The 14,834-nt window shown below is 47.4% G+C and overlaps 1 protein-coding gene across 1 annotated transcript in view; it reads right to left on the bottom strand.

Annotated features, from left to right (window-relative positions):
• The window catches only part of unc5cb (unc-5 netrin receptor Cb), a gene marked incomplete at both ends in the record, with an annotated part of 132,802 nt that overhangs the window by 18,566 nt on the left and 99,402 nt on the right, over positions 1-14,834 (bottom strand). The window contains 4 exons of the mRNA XM_080528833.1: positions 1,123-1,314; positions 9,669-9,833; positions 10,163-10,330; positions 12,879-13,059. Of these exons, the coding sequence (XP_080384959.1) occupies positions 1,123-1,314; positions 9,669-9,833; positions 10,163-10,330; positions 12,879-13,059 (706 nt within the window). The remainder of the gene's footprint in view (positions 1-1,122; positions 1,315-9,668; positions 9,834-10,162; positions 10,331-12,878; positions 13,060-14,834) is intronic.

Raw genomic sequence — 14,834 nt, forward strand, 5'->3', positions numbered from 1 at the left:
TCCCTAACGACCCCTGATCGGCTATGCCCTACTCAATCGGTGTTTGGATTCTATCCACATTTCGCTAACAGAGGATCTCCACGCAGTGTGACTTTCATCTGGCTAAGTGGGATTCTGACACTGCATATGAGAGCCGGTCTCCGAGGCTCAGAGGTAAATATAGCACCTGTATAGTGGTGGGGCATCTATCTTTGTTTATTCCTCTCCGTAATCAGCCAGGTGCTGGGGGCTGGCTGCCATAGCAACCCGAGCTGGATTGGGTCTTTCGGAAAAAAAATAAGCCTTCTCTCTCCACATTTAACCTCACTTACCTCACGTTGTTTGAACCTATCTCTCCTTTCTTCTCTCTCTCTCTCTCTCTCTCTCTCTACCTCTTTGTCTCTGCCTCCCACTCCCTCCCCCCACCCCTTTCTCTATTTTTTTCACTCTTCTTAGTTTCACCCCAGCCAAAAGCTACTGTCACAGCCCCTCCACCACCCACATACAGTACTGTCCCAACCCTTTCAGACCGGTCCCATACACAATATAGTGTATTGTTCCCACAGCGTCTCTTCTTCTCCCATCTCCCTACCCACCTCTGAGCCATGCCTCTCCACCCTGTAATCTAATTACAGTGGAATACACCACATAGAGAGGCCTAACTATGCCATAATGATAGCTGCTTGACTGTATCACTCGTACCACAGTGACAGGCATTCTAATAGTCTCATCACCGCCGCCCACACAACCATCCTGGGCAGCCTTGTCCCTGTTCTCACCTCATCTGCAGTCAACAGCCCCATCTGTATTCACATCATCTCTGACACACATCCGCTGGCAGCCAGGCTGAGTCAAACGTGCCTCTCTAGGGTATTAACATGGGCCCCGTCGAGACAAAACTCTCGCTGAGATCTCACAAACTCTCGCTGAGATCTCACAAACACCTCGCACGGATAGGTAAGCTGCTACTGAAATGTAACACCCGTTTAACACCAATCCCCCCTTTCAGACGATGAAATAAGACACCCACTTAATATATTCTACAAACACACGTGCACGTACGCAACGAACATTCAGTACCAATGGGAAAGTGTGTCCAAACTTTTGACTGGCACGTGCGTGCGTGTGTGTCCTTCCCCTCACCTGTTCGAGCCGTCTTGATGCTGACCGGTTGGAAGCCTCCATTGAGGGCAGAGGAGTCGATGATGTCAGAGTCAAAGTCGCGGTGGTTCTTCCTGTAGACGAACAGCGCGACGATGACGGAGATGACCAGGCACATGATGACAGCGATCACGACGCCCACGTACAGCGCCACGTCGTCTGTGCTGGGGGCCGCTGAGGGAAGAGCAGGGGAGAGAAGAGAGTCTTTAGATCAACTGTCACCTGGGTCACTCCATATTAACACCATTAATCATGCTAGGTTGCAGGTTTATCAGCCCTCTGATATAGACAGTATCAGCGGTCCAATATCCTGCCCATAGATTGAGTTGGATATTTATAACGGCAGGCAATCATCCACCATCTTTCCGGTGAATTAATTCAGGTCCCCTATGTGAAATGTCATCATGGACATTGCTGAGGGAGGTGCAATTAGAAGGTTCACTGTACTGTAGGAAATAAGACAACACGGTTGGAATTTAAATACTGCATATTTTCAAGGACACACCAACAACCTCAACCACAAGGTCGAGGACAATGGCTTAGCTGACGTTTGGGTTGGTCCAATGTCCTGATTACAGTCATAAGCACTGAGCTAGGAGTTCAGGGTTGAAATGAAGGGCATATTACAAGCTCTTGTCAGAGGACATTGGAGAGAAAAACACAGAGAAAGAGGAGGAGAGAGAGGGGAGGGGAGGGGGGGGGGGGGGGGTGAGGGTGGGGTTGTATTGTATGACATGCTTGAATACATTCCGTTTTTTCCAACAGTATGCATTTAGAAACAAGGTTACCACCGGTTACAACAGTAGAGTCCACCCAATGACATATCTGCGAGGCAGAGATCTAGCAAGCAGATGTACTGTGTCATCCCTGTGTACTGTGTCAAAAGCGTCTTACAAGGAGATACGTATGTTCTGGCTTCAAAGAAATAAAACACCAGGGGTCTACACTGTGACAGACTAGACCAGAGCACTGTAACATTCCTCTATCGCCACATCTCCGCCTTTGTTCTCCCTCTCCTCTGATAAGATCTCCAAATAGCCCCAGTTTCACATTTCTGCTTTCATCTCTCCCTCCCAGAGCTTTTCTGTCCACTTTCCAGCTGGAGAAATCCCTGTGATTAGGAGGAACCGGTAGGGTTATGATGGGCTGGCTGTGTGTCATCCAGACTCAGACAAGCAGTCATTACTGTCCCAGGCTTCAGACGGATGGCCATTCAAACAGTCAAAGCCTTTTTGTGCTGTTGATAATTGTAAAGAATGCCCTTCGCTGTCAAGAAAGTGACAAGTGAAAAATAGAGCCTTTTTAAAAGGTGTCTAAAAGAGCCGCGGGCGAATGTATATGTGTGTGCGTGCGTGCGTGTGTGTGTATGTGTGTGTGTGTGTGTGTGTTTGTGTGTATGTGTGTGTGTGTGTTTGTGTGTGTGTATGTGTGTGTGTGTGCGTGTGTGCGTGCGTGTGTGTTCCGGCATGAATACGTGTGTATGTGTGTGCATATGTGCATGTGTTTGCAAGAGAGACTGAGTGAGACAGAGAGGGCGAGAGAAAGAGAGAGAGAAAAAGAGAGAGAGAGAAAGAGACAGGTAGAGACAGAAAGAGAGTGAAAGAGAGTGAGGGGAGGAGGGTAGTATGAGTCTGTACCAGTAGATGGCAGTATTAACCATAAGTCCAGCCACACTGCCATCAGTGGCGTTCCATGATCGTTGGCCATTTGCTGAAATTACCCTGATGTCTTTAAATGTACCAGATGGCATTCAGTTTGCATCTGCTAGTGTGTCGCATGTGAGAGTGGGAGTAAGAGGGGGCAACAGGAAGAACAGTAGGAGTGTGTGTGAGAATTAAGATGTTACTGTGACAAATGTATAACCTACAGGTATATGCTGTAGTAGACCTCACTGTGAGCTTTAGTCCACTCTTCACTCTCCCATATGCATGTCTGTCATGTGTACTGTTTGTTGTGTATGGTGACTCATGGTGATGACAATTTTTATGTTTTTATGATGATTAAGTTGTATCTCAACGGATCTAACCGTCCCTCAGACTAAAATCCGCCACTCATGTGTACGGCATCATTGTTGAGTGTTTAGTACGCTACTCCCCTGGTATAGTATAGTCTCCCTCTACAAACCTGGGCACTCAGATGGGCTTGTTTACATAGGTAGCAACCAATCAGCTAGAGGATCAGGGATGCATAACCGTCCCTAACACAGTTTAATCACAGTGTGCAAGCACATTAATCTCCTGAACGCAGCTCTACCCCTGAGAGGAGCAAGCATGACCGGCTTTCTTTCTTTCTGGGAGTGAAATGAACAATGGTTCTCTAAAGCTATTTGTAGGGACATACTTAAGCGTTCTGAAGTGACTTCATGGGTTTCGTAAGGTTATTTACTGTGATGTGACATCATTGAAGGGCATGAGGATTAACCAGCACCTGACAATAACAGACATAATGTGACTTTGGTTTAAGATGTATATCTACCACTGAGGACTTGTTCAGACACATGTTAATTGAGTGATTTGCAGTACGTAGGCATTTTAAAGACCTTAACCTCCTTCAACCCCCATCAGCTTACCCTAGAGGTACGCATCTTCACCCAGGAGATACGCAGACTTACCCTGTCCACCAGGCCTTACCACAGACATCATATTAAAGAGAGCTCCTCCATTGACCTATACATACTAGACTTGCACATTGGACCTCTAATCCCCATTCCAATACAGACACGACGGGGAAAACAAAGCAGAGAGCAAATGATGAAAGTTAAAAAAAAAAAAAAAAGAAGAAAAAAAAGAGGAAAAAATAGAAAATAATTTCACTCTGCTCCCTCTGCCAAGCTCCCCTGCAGTTATTGAACATACATCCCCTCAGTCGAATAATCTTCTATCTATGCTTTGATGATAAAGGCAGCAACCTGCTAAGTGTGCGCATTAAAATGTATCACTTAGATTAATACATCCCTTTGAACATGAGCAATTGTCGGGAGGGGGGGGTGGGGGGGGGGAATACAAGAAATGGAAATGAAAGGGATTATTGAACACTCCTCATTCTCTGGGTAGAGGCGCAGACCGAGAGGGAGGGAGGGGGGGAGAGAGAGAGAGAGTCACAGAGAGAAAGAGGTGGTGTATTGTTGAAAGAGAGAGAGTGTGAGAGAGAACAAGAGAGAGAGAAAGACACACACACACACACACAGAGAGAGAGAGAGGGAGGTATACTATTTCTACCAGACTCTGCGTCTCAGCTCAGAATCCCTGTGGACAAGGGTAACAGAGTGACATTCTAAAGTAAGTGAGTACCAACAGGCCAACACCAGCCTGGGGTAAGAGAACGCCAGCGTGGGTTAAAACAGGGCAGGCAGCCAGGCAGCAGAGACACGCTATGAGAGGGGGCAGGGTGGCAAGGGAGAGGGGGAGTCCAGGGGAGGGGACTGGACGAGAGGGGGCAGAGACAGAAGATGATATGGCAGGGCAGTGGTTAGGAAAGACAGTGACAAATCAGGGTGACACTTTATTGAACAGGCTATGCCCTGTTCTGTATGACGGTGTGTGTCAGGTCATGACATCTGACAAAAGGATGTTGATTTTGAGAACAGTGTGTGCGTGTTTCAATGTGAGAACATCATGGAGACATTATCTGCATTACCTGTCAATTATTCCTGTGCATATGCTGTAAAGACTTCATGCGTACAATATCCCACCAATAAATAAGTGTGTCTCAGAAAAAAAGAACAGAAAATGGATGGAATGAATGAAATAAAAACAATAACTCACATGGATATCCAAAATCACTCCTGTCTTTGTGCTCAGATGACTTCTGATAAAAGGAACCTTAAGGAGGGGGGGTGGGGGGGAAATCAAATTTAAAAGGCAACAGAACAAGCAAACAAGGCAAAAGGCATGAGGAATGATGACACAGGGAAACAATCGCTCTTGATTTGGGCTCCCCCCCCCCTCTCTCTCTCTCTCTGTCTGGGAGGAGGGCCTATGGAGGACTGTTTGCTATCCATCAGTTGGGCTTAGTGCTTCAGCAGCACTGGTAGTGACTGTGGGGAGTGGAGCGGGGCGAGGCTGATTAACAGTGTGGCAACGGCAGGGTCAATACCACTAACAACCCTGCATCTGTCACTAGGGGGGCTGTGAGGACAAAAACACCTCCCATATGAGAGGTGGAGGGTGGTAGGGGGGAGAGGGGTGAGGGGGTTGGGAGGGAGAGGAGTGGAGTGGTGGAGGGTGGTAGGGAGAGAGGGGTGAAGGGGTTGCCAAAAGGAGAGAGTGGGGGGGAGAGAGGGGTGAAGGGGTTGGGAGGGAGAGGAGAGGTGGAGGGTGGTAGGGGAGAGAGTGGATGAAGGGGTTGAGAGAAGAGACGCAGGGGAGAGAGAGGTTAGGAAGAGGAAAGAGTGTGTGGGGGGGGGGAGTGAAGAGGTTGAGAGGAGAGGAGAGGTGGAGGATGGAGGAGAGAGAGGGGTGAGGGGGTTGGCCACAGAGAAGAGGTGGAAGATGGAGAGGAGAGAGAGGGGTGAAGGGGTTGGGACGAGAGGAGGGGTGGATGGTGGAGGGGAGAGAGATGGAAGCGTGGCGTCTTGTAAAACTGCTCTTTTCTGACTGCTTTGCTGGATGTAGATATACAGTAGATGGGAAGCCCAGGCAGAACCAATAACACAGACTGCACAAACACCAGCAATGAACACACATAAGAACAATTATAATAACACATACGCACACACACACACACATACGCACACACACACACACACACACACACACACACACACACACACACACACAGTACATTCAATACACCCAAATACATACCACACACTCCATCACTGGAGACATACATAAACAGACAAACAATGAACTCCTGATGGAGAAGGAGAGAGGGATAGGTAGACAGGTCGATGGACAGGGAAATCAATAGTTTGATAGATGGGGCGAGTGTGTACATGTAATCAGACAGAGGAGACAGAGACAGAGAGCAGAGGGAGGTGTCTGTCGGACGCAAGTTAAGTGATGGTACATTTGGACCCATCCTATGTAGTTATATTCATGCTGAGTGAGTCTATTGCCAGTGTAAAACCATGCTTTAGTGAGCAGCCTAAAGGAATCCAATGTTATAGACCCACATCCCATTTGGGGCTATTCTTCAACCATGACCTCACTGTGCTGTGGAGGAGAGAAGTCCTCCTACAGGAAATCATTGTCTGTGTTTCAGCCGTTAATTAAAACCACAGGCTTCCTGATTGATAAGGTTACTCTTTTATGCATACTGGAGTTTTCCAGGAATATTGGTGACTACTGTAGTCTAGATAATCAATAGTCATACTGTAGGTAATGTAGGTCTAGTATGGGGTTATGTACTGTACAACTGTCCATCTCCAAAATTCGAAACATAAAAAAAAAAAAATGTTCACGTAACATTCAAATAACACTCATTCCAAAACCAAAATAAACAACTTTCTCTCCACCAAGTCTGGAGGTCAAATACAATAAAGTGTGGTGATTTTCCAGTGTCAGGCATTTGATAAGAATAAAGCCTGTCTTTGCCCTTGTGCTGGAGTCAGTCTTGCCCTTTCCACAGATCGATATGTCAGGGGAACGTCACCAGTCTGAGGGCAGAGTTACCAAAGCCCTGGGAAAACAACATGAGAAACTAACACAGCCCAAAGTCCAGCCCAGAAACACAGTTGGCAAGGCAGATCAAACTGACTTAAAGTAACTCTTTACTGCAAACTGTTAGAACTGTTGCAACAGAGTGTTAGAAGACCTCTCTACGTCAATTTGTGAATACTCAGCTCAAGTGAAACCATACCATGTAACTCTATTCTTTCCAGAGTACTGTAAAATGTAATAAATAGGCACCATTATAGAATATGCTAAAATTGCCCTTTCCTTTTCACCGTAGGGCAGTTGCATTTTTGGGATGCAGACTGGGGGTGGAAGTCAAGCTTAATTGTTCCATAGGCTTCAAATATATCACATTTCAGGATAGAAATCCTGGAGATGGATTACAATTTGAATGTTCAAAATGAATTCAAACAATATGAAATGAGATCAAGCTGGAATGCAATCCTAGAGGTGTCTGTTGTGCTGATCCTGGCCCAGGACCGGGGGAGCGGGGGAGTGGACCGAGGTGAGTTCAGATTGCACACATCTTCTACCCCCAATCATATTTGCCATAACGTGAGCTTTTAGATAATGGGCAATTCTCCTAAATGCCTGTGGAAATGGTCATTAGCATTGTCATAAGTGGCTTCACCCTCTTAGCTCCAAAAAAATCAATCCATGGAATGATCCTAAATCTATATCGTTATGGGTTTATATTCTCTGCAAACTGGCCATCAATCTAACCGAGACATAATGCCTCTGCGATGGTCTTAGGCAGAGAGATGGGAGGGGAGGGAGGGAGGGTTTTTAACGAGCGCTTCACAGCACACAAAGATAAAAGGCTGAGTAAAGTTGAGGTCCATTTCAAGGCGGCTTTTTGAATTCTTTCCCCTGCTGTTTTTCACGAGCATTCGAAAAACAAAAGATCAGCAGACATCCATGTCATACATTGACGTACTACTTTTTTTTTTTTTTATTCTCTCCATATTCAATCAGCAAATGGAAGGATTATCTGGATTTTATGAGTGACACTGAGGCTCTCTCAATCATACCGGCCAGATGAGAAGCAATCTATTTGATACAGTACACGGAGAGGCAATAAGATTAATCTATATGACATGTCCATATGATATCAGGTGACTATATATATAATATATCATATTAATGGCAAACACAGCTATGTTTAGCAAGCCAGGCAACACATCATATTACAGAATGAGCAGGAGGCGATCATCTGGTCATATACAGAGAGAGAGAGCGACTATGTCTGAGCTCCAGCAGTGTCGTTGAGGCCATCTGCATTATGTTAATAGAGTTTGGTGACTATTATGCATCCTATTAGTGTTATACTGCAGACATGGAGAAACCAGAGGCAGTGTGTGGGCTTCTCACCCCTAAAACCAGTTTATTAGAAAGAGAGTTCATTAAAAAGAATCGAAAAAAAGAGTCTGCTTTTCTTTAATTCAGCGAGTACGACTACCTCACTCCTGCCTACAGCTCTCTCTCTCCCTCTCTCCCTCTCTCTCTCTCTCTCTCTCTCTCTCTCTCTCTCTCTCTCTCTCTCCCTCTCTCTCTTCTCTCTCTCTCCCTCTCTCTCTCTCTCTCTCTCTCTCTCTCTCTCTCTCTCTCTCTCTCTCTCTCTCTCTCATATATGTATCTGCTTATTGCCAGAGAGGAGAAAGGGCAGACAGAGAATTAGCAGATAAACAGCTTCAGAGCAGTGAAAGTTTGCCCTGCGAGTCTGTCACCCACAGACCAAAGCAGCTCCAGCATGTCTCCCATCTTCTCAGCTCTGAATACATAATAAGGGAAAGCAGGGAGGATTGTTGGCTCAACTGAACTGTGTGTTTCGCACTCGCCTGAAAAAAAGAAGAAAAAAAAGAAACAGCAGAAAACATCTCAAAGAGAATTTCTCCGCCTACGGAAAATCTCTAAGTCTCTATCCCCACCACAAACTGGGACTGGGCTGGGATTGTTTTTAGTTAGTTTTGAGTTAAGAGCAAAACAATACGATTGATAGAATGAGTGCAGGAAACGCTGGTGAATTCGGATGCCTTTTCCCCTACTTTTAATACTACTAGAAATGATTTGAAGAGCAAAAGCATCATTTAAAAACAAACAAAAAACAGCATGCCTGTGCTTGTGCAACTTTGTGGACCCGTTTTTCCTCCCATTGGACTGAAGGAATCCAGTGCTTTTTAAATTAGGGTAGCAATCACAGTAGCTTAGCAATTATGAGCCCCTTTGTAAGTACATTATAATCACTTATCATTATTTTAAATATAGCTCCTGAATGCTTACCCTGTGACAAGGATAATTACTTACAGTACTGCGTGGTGGTATGGCCAGGCTTCTCTTTAACACACTCACACACTATATTTACCCGCGGGCACGTGGAACAAAGATATACATTGTTTCCTGCCTTTGTGTAACTTTGGTAGCTAACTGTGTGTGTGTGTGAGTTGTTTTTTTAATGAGGCAACAGACAGACAGACAGACAGACAGGCAGACAGACAGACCGAGATAGTGAGTGACTGAGTGAGTGAATAAATGTGTGAGTGAGTGAGTGAGTGAGTGAGTGAGCGAGTGAGCGAGTGAGTGAGTGAGTGAGTGAGCGACAAATGAGGAAATGAGGAATGAGAGTGTGGTGAGAAACAGGATGGACCTGCTTGTCTATCTGCACAGAGAAAGAGAGAGACAGAGAGAGAGAGAGTGAGAGAGTGACTGAGTGACTGAGAGAGAGAGAGAGAGAGAGAGAGAGAGAGAGAGAGAGAGAGAGAGAGAGAAGGCTGCCAGGGTGGGGACAGAGACCTGTAGCCTGTAATCTGATTGCTCCCGAGGGGAGGAGAGGAGAGGAGAAGAGCAGGATAAACAGAGGAGGACAGGAGACTAGAATGACCATCATGGTAATGGTCATGGTCATGTACTCACTCTGCATACACAGCCCATCGGTGCAGTTCTTTGACTGGAGCACCATGCCCTCACAGTCCTTCCCCCCGTTTTTGGGAGCTGGGGCGTTGCACTCCCTCCTCCTCCAGTGGGTACACTCAGTCCCACAGGTGGACCACTTACTCCACTCAGTCATCTGGCCATCCACTACCAGACAAGGGAGGGAGGGACCAAAGAGGGTGGGATGGGTGAAGTGGGCATGGAGGAGGGTGGGGGTGTGAGTGGGTGAGACAGGGTGAGTGATTATGTGAAAACATAGGGGGGGGGGAGAGAGAGAGAGGATGGGGGTGGAAGTGGGGGGGGGGGACACAAAGAGAGTGAGAGAATGATGATTTAGATACACAGTCTATATTCATGGAAATCTAGTATGTGTTTGTGGTGCTCAGTTATGGAGTGCATTGCCCCACCCCCGCCCCCTCCCTCTCCTCCTCTCCCCCATGCTCTCTGAGGGGGCTGATAATGGCTAGGTTCAGTACCTGGGCATAGTGGGTTACATGCCAGCTTCTGGATACCCTGGCCGTCACAGATGGCGCCACCGTTGAGGGGTGCAGGGTTAGTGCAGCTCCGCGTGCGCTTCTGGTAACCACGGCCACAACGACTGTTGCACACCGTCCACTCTGTCCACGTCGACCAGCCGCCATTTACTGTGGAGCAAAAAAAGGAAAAAACACAGTCGTTAACACTTTCATATTCGTCTGAATATTGACACCGCATTTCTTGTAGGCATACATACAGCACATATCGATTGCAGCAGCTTTTCTGTACAGTATTGAGCGAGCCGTGACTGATGTGTTGGAATGATGTTGGATCATTTCAACACACTCACACACACACCACACACCCATCAACCATGTCCTATCGATGTTTCAATTTCTATGAACTAAGCATGGTTTTCATACGGTATGTTTCCACCCTGGGTAGGTCTTGGCCGTTCGTTTTGGCGTGTGGACAGGTTGACCCTGGCTCCGGTACCTTCCGTCCTCTTAATCCCTTATTAATGCCTTCCCTTCCTGCTACTCCATCTCTGTCTGAGGCTTAAAGCCGGAGCAGAGTGACATCAGGGCTTGTGGCTGAGAACAAGGCTGTGGCATTTGAGATGATGGACCGAGGCCCCTCTGAGCTCCCACTTTAAAATGTGATGTGCTTATGAGCGAAGCCCAGAGCACGACACTCCAGGGGAAGCCTGGCAAAGGCCTGCGTTTCTTCACTGTCACTGTCTCATTCTCTCCCTCCAGGGTTTATGGTTCTGTCCCCCCCCCCTCTCTCTCTCGCTCTCTCTCTCACTCTATCCCAGCCTGTCCTCCCAGACCATTCCCACAATCCTTGTTGTGGTTGGAACTGGAAAACCGCTGGCTTCTCTGTTAATGAGGGGACCAATCTGAAGAGTCTCTCTCTCTCTCCCCTACTGCTGCTTTCATCACCATTGTCAGGCTGAGCTCTGCTTTCCTTTGGGTTTCTCATAATACTGTGTGTGTGTGTGTGTGTGTGTGTGTGTGTGTGTGTGTGTGTGTGTGTGTGTGTGTGTGTGTCTGTGTAGTGTGTGTGTGTGTGTGTGTGTGTGTGTCTGTGTGTGTGTGTGTGTGTGTGTAGTGTGTGTGTGTGTGTGTGTGTGTGTGTGTGTGTCTGTGTGTGTGTGTGTGTGTGTGGAGGAGTGAGACAACCCAAGCAGAGAGTGAATGGCATGTGGTGCATTCTCTTAAGGATGAGCCGACATCAAAGCTGTTTTCCTGCGCTTCCACTCCCACCAGACTGCATTAGTGACTTGAAAAGCCTAGCAGGGACGGCGACCCCAGTCCCCAAAGTCCCCAAAGTCTGCTTTCACATGATGTGGCTCTGTATCGCCCCTTTACTGTCCTCCTCTTAGCCACACATGCTGCTCTCCCCTTTCAGAAACAACAGCTACACTATATAAATAAACAAATAGGATACTAACAATAATGTAGGCCCCCATAATCCCCATAATCCTCCACGGCAGAGCCAGTGTGTGTGTGATTTAGAGGAGCTGTACGAGGAGAGACGGGAGCCAATGAGGGAGACGGAGATTTGAAACCTGACCCCGGTGACATCATCAATTCCTGCAAGCCTCTGTCAATTCTCTGGGTCTGGCTCTCTGCATATGTGTGCGTGTACAGGACATGTGTGTGTGTGTGTGTGTGTGTGTGTGTGTGTGTGTGTGTGTGTGTGTGTGTGTGTGTGTGTGCGTGCGTGCGTGGACAGACAGGCAGGTGTGTGTGTTGGAATGGAGGGTGTTAGGGATATATATAGTGTCTGCTGGTTGATGAGCAGCTAGACTGACAAACTGATGACGGAGTTAATAACTAAGGTTCAGCAATTACTGGCTGGGTGGGTAGCTAAGCAGAGCATATATGTTTTCCAAGGATAAAAAAAGTGTGTGCGTGTACAGGACAGTGTGTGTGTGTGTGTGTGTGTGTGTGTGTGTGTGTGTGTGTGTGTGTGTGTGTGTGTGTGTGTGTGTGTGCGTGCGTGCGTGGACAGACAGGTAATCTATCCCACTACAGCATGGTAGAATGGCTGCTGTCATGCAGATCTAATCCTCTGAGCGGAGCCTGCGGAGCAGTGAGGTCCAGTGAGGTCCAGAGAGGTCCAGTGAGGTCCAGTGGTCCATCAGAACCCAGGGGAGGATAAACAGGGCTAGCCTCTCTCCACTCAGAATCTCTTACCAACTCAACTAATACATACACGCACCGTAGCAGATGGCACGACTTTGAGTCTGTTTTTAGTCTTTTCTTCACCTAGCAGGTGTTGAGGTTTCGTTTAACTTCACATCAACGCTGTGTGGCAACAGTGTAAGGGGATATTTCAGCGGTGTGTGGGAAAGCACAGCAGGGGTTCTTCTTAAAAAAAAAGAAAAAAAAAAAAAGAGACTCTAGCACATCAGTGCCTCGCTCAGTTCTGTAAGAGAAGAACCTCCAGGCGCGATCAAGACGGGACCGTGCGTTAACGCCGACGGAGAGATTAGGATTATTGTTCATGTTGAGTTGCAGACACTTCAAACATTCTAGCATGGCTTGTGTGTCTTATCCAAAGGTCGCCATGGTTCACCAACCCTACAAGTGACTATGAGACATGGGATGCTGGGCTGACTAGGAGTCAGGCTGAAGGGGACGGGGTATGTGTGTCGGCCATGTCATCGTTACACAAAACGTCCTACAGGGTTCACTTGAGTTTTACCATAGACGATGACCGTTGCAGTGGTGCTCCGTCTCTTGGCTACGATGTTCTTGGCCACACAGGTGTAGTTGGCGGTGTCTGACAGCCTGGCCTGCTTGATGATCAGATTATGGTCTATGGTGATGTAGAAGTTCCTGTCGTCCGCTGGGTCAATGATCTCCTCATTCTTCAGCCACTCCACCTGGAGAGGGGGGGAGAGAGAGAGAGAGAGAGAGAGAGAGAGAAGAGAGAGAGGGGAAGAGAGAGGGAGAGAGAGTGAGAGAGAGAGAGAGAGGGAGAGAGAGAGAGAGCGAAAGATAGAGACAGAGAGAGAGAGAGACACAGAGAAAGAGAGAGTCAGTGAGCAAAAAAAGAATACACAAGACCATAAGTAATGCTTTTGCAATACAGAAACAGTAGACATCAACAAGGAACAGTGGGAGCAGACATCAAACTGTGACGGTAAGCAGGCTGTTAACCTGATTTTCTTGAATAAATCACAGTGAAGAGAGCTTTTCTTCTTTGTCTTCACCTTTTCAATAAATCTCAACTCTGGGATTACACCACTGTTTATGTCTCTCAGGTCTGGCTTTTCTACAAAAAGTCAATAGCTATCATGTGCGCTTTTTATTTCTCCGGAACAAAGTAATACTGTTCAACCCCTGTCAGACAGAGAAAGAAGGAAACTCTCTGTTATTCTTGGAGCTGACGCTACGTGACCTTTCCTTATGAGTTTCCGTTCTGCAATGATCCAGATATTGAACTTGCGGTAATATCTGAGATCAGGGGACCGCTTGGAGCCTTTATTTGACCATAAATCAAGTCTTAAAAAAAAAAAAAAAAAGTGTTATACTGTAGCTCTCTGGTGTGAAGGTTGGTGTTCAACGGGGGTCCAGTCTGCACAGACAAACAGACAGAGGCTGATTCACAGGGCCCTCACACTCTTCCTCTGAGGCTTCTCTCTTCCCTCCCTCTGCTTTTCTCTAGAGAGAGACATTCCGTCTGTGCTCCATGCATTCAGAGCAGAGAGCCAAACAAGTAGACTTCCTGTGCATTGTGCTATCAACTAAGGAGCAGTGGCTGATGGGAGATAAGGTCCCCACATTTCTATGAAAGATAAGGGGGGATGTTTTGCTGGCCATTGTAAAGGACCTCTGGGAAAGATATATGATCTAGACCTCAAAGAACTGAAGCAACAGTCCTGCCAAGACATAATCATCAGGGGCTGGTCAAAAGTCACTGTGCAGAGGCGAGTGGCTGTTCTTGGAACAGATGTGTTCCGCACGCTCGCGATAAGGCTTGGGCGGGGCTGCTGCCTCTATTCTAAACCCAGCACAGTGTTGGACTGTCTCATCGAACAAGATGGAAAGATTATGATACGTGTGAGTCTCTGGTATCTGTGTGAGTCTGAGGATGACAGAGCATCAAGAGGACGCCATCCGTGTCCTGCTTCACCAGCGGTGCCTCCCTGCCTGCCTGCCTGCCTAACTGTCTGTCTGTCTGTCTGTCTGTCTGTCTGCCTGCCTGCCTGCCTAACTGTCTGTCTGTCTGTCTGTCTGTCTGCCTGCCTATCTGCCTGTCTGTCTGTCTGCCTGTCTGTCTGCCTGGCTGGCCCCTAACCTGCAACACTACCCCGGCTTGGCTGAGGAGGAGGAGGAGGAGGAGGAGGACGACGACGCATTTTCAACACTGAAGCTCCAAATTGTCTCAGACTTAACCCCCCCCCCCCCCCCGACACACACACAAACCGAGTGCCTCCATCTCACACACACCTTCTACTACCCCACAGACACAAACGCACCGTGACAGATCCATCTCAGACGAGATGCCGAACAGCAACACAATATCCCCACAGCTTAATGGTAAGAACGTGTGTGCGAGCTCAAGCTTGTATATTCTCTGCTGATTTGGTGCTTATAAGTGTTTTCCTCCATGAACATTTATCAGACAAATCAATCGCGTGGAGCCGGGTAGACA

This window comes from Nansenia antarctica (genome assembly GCF_963989245.1).
Source record: "Nansenia antarctica genome assembly, chromosome: 4".
Taxonomy (NCBI): domain Eukaryota; kingdom Metazoa; phylum Chordata; class Actinopteri; order Argentiniformes; family Microstomatidae; genus Nansenia; species Nansenia antarctica.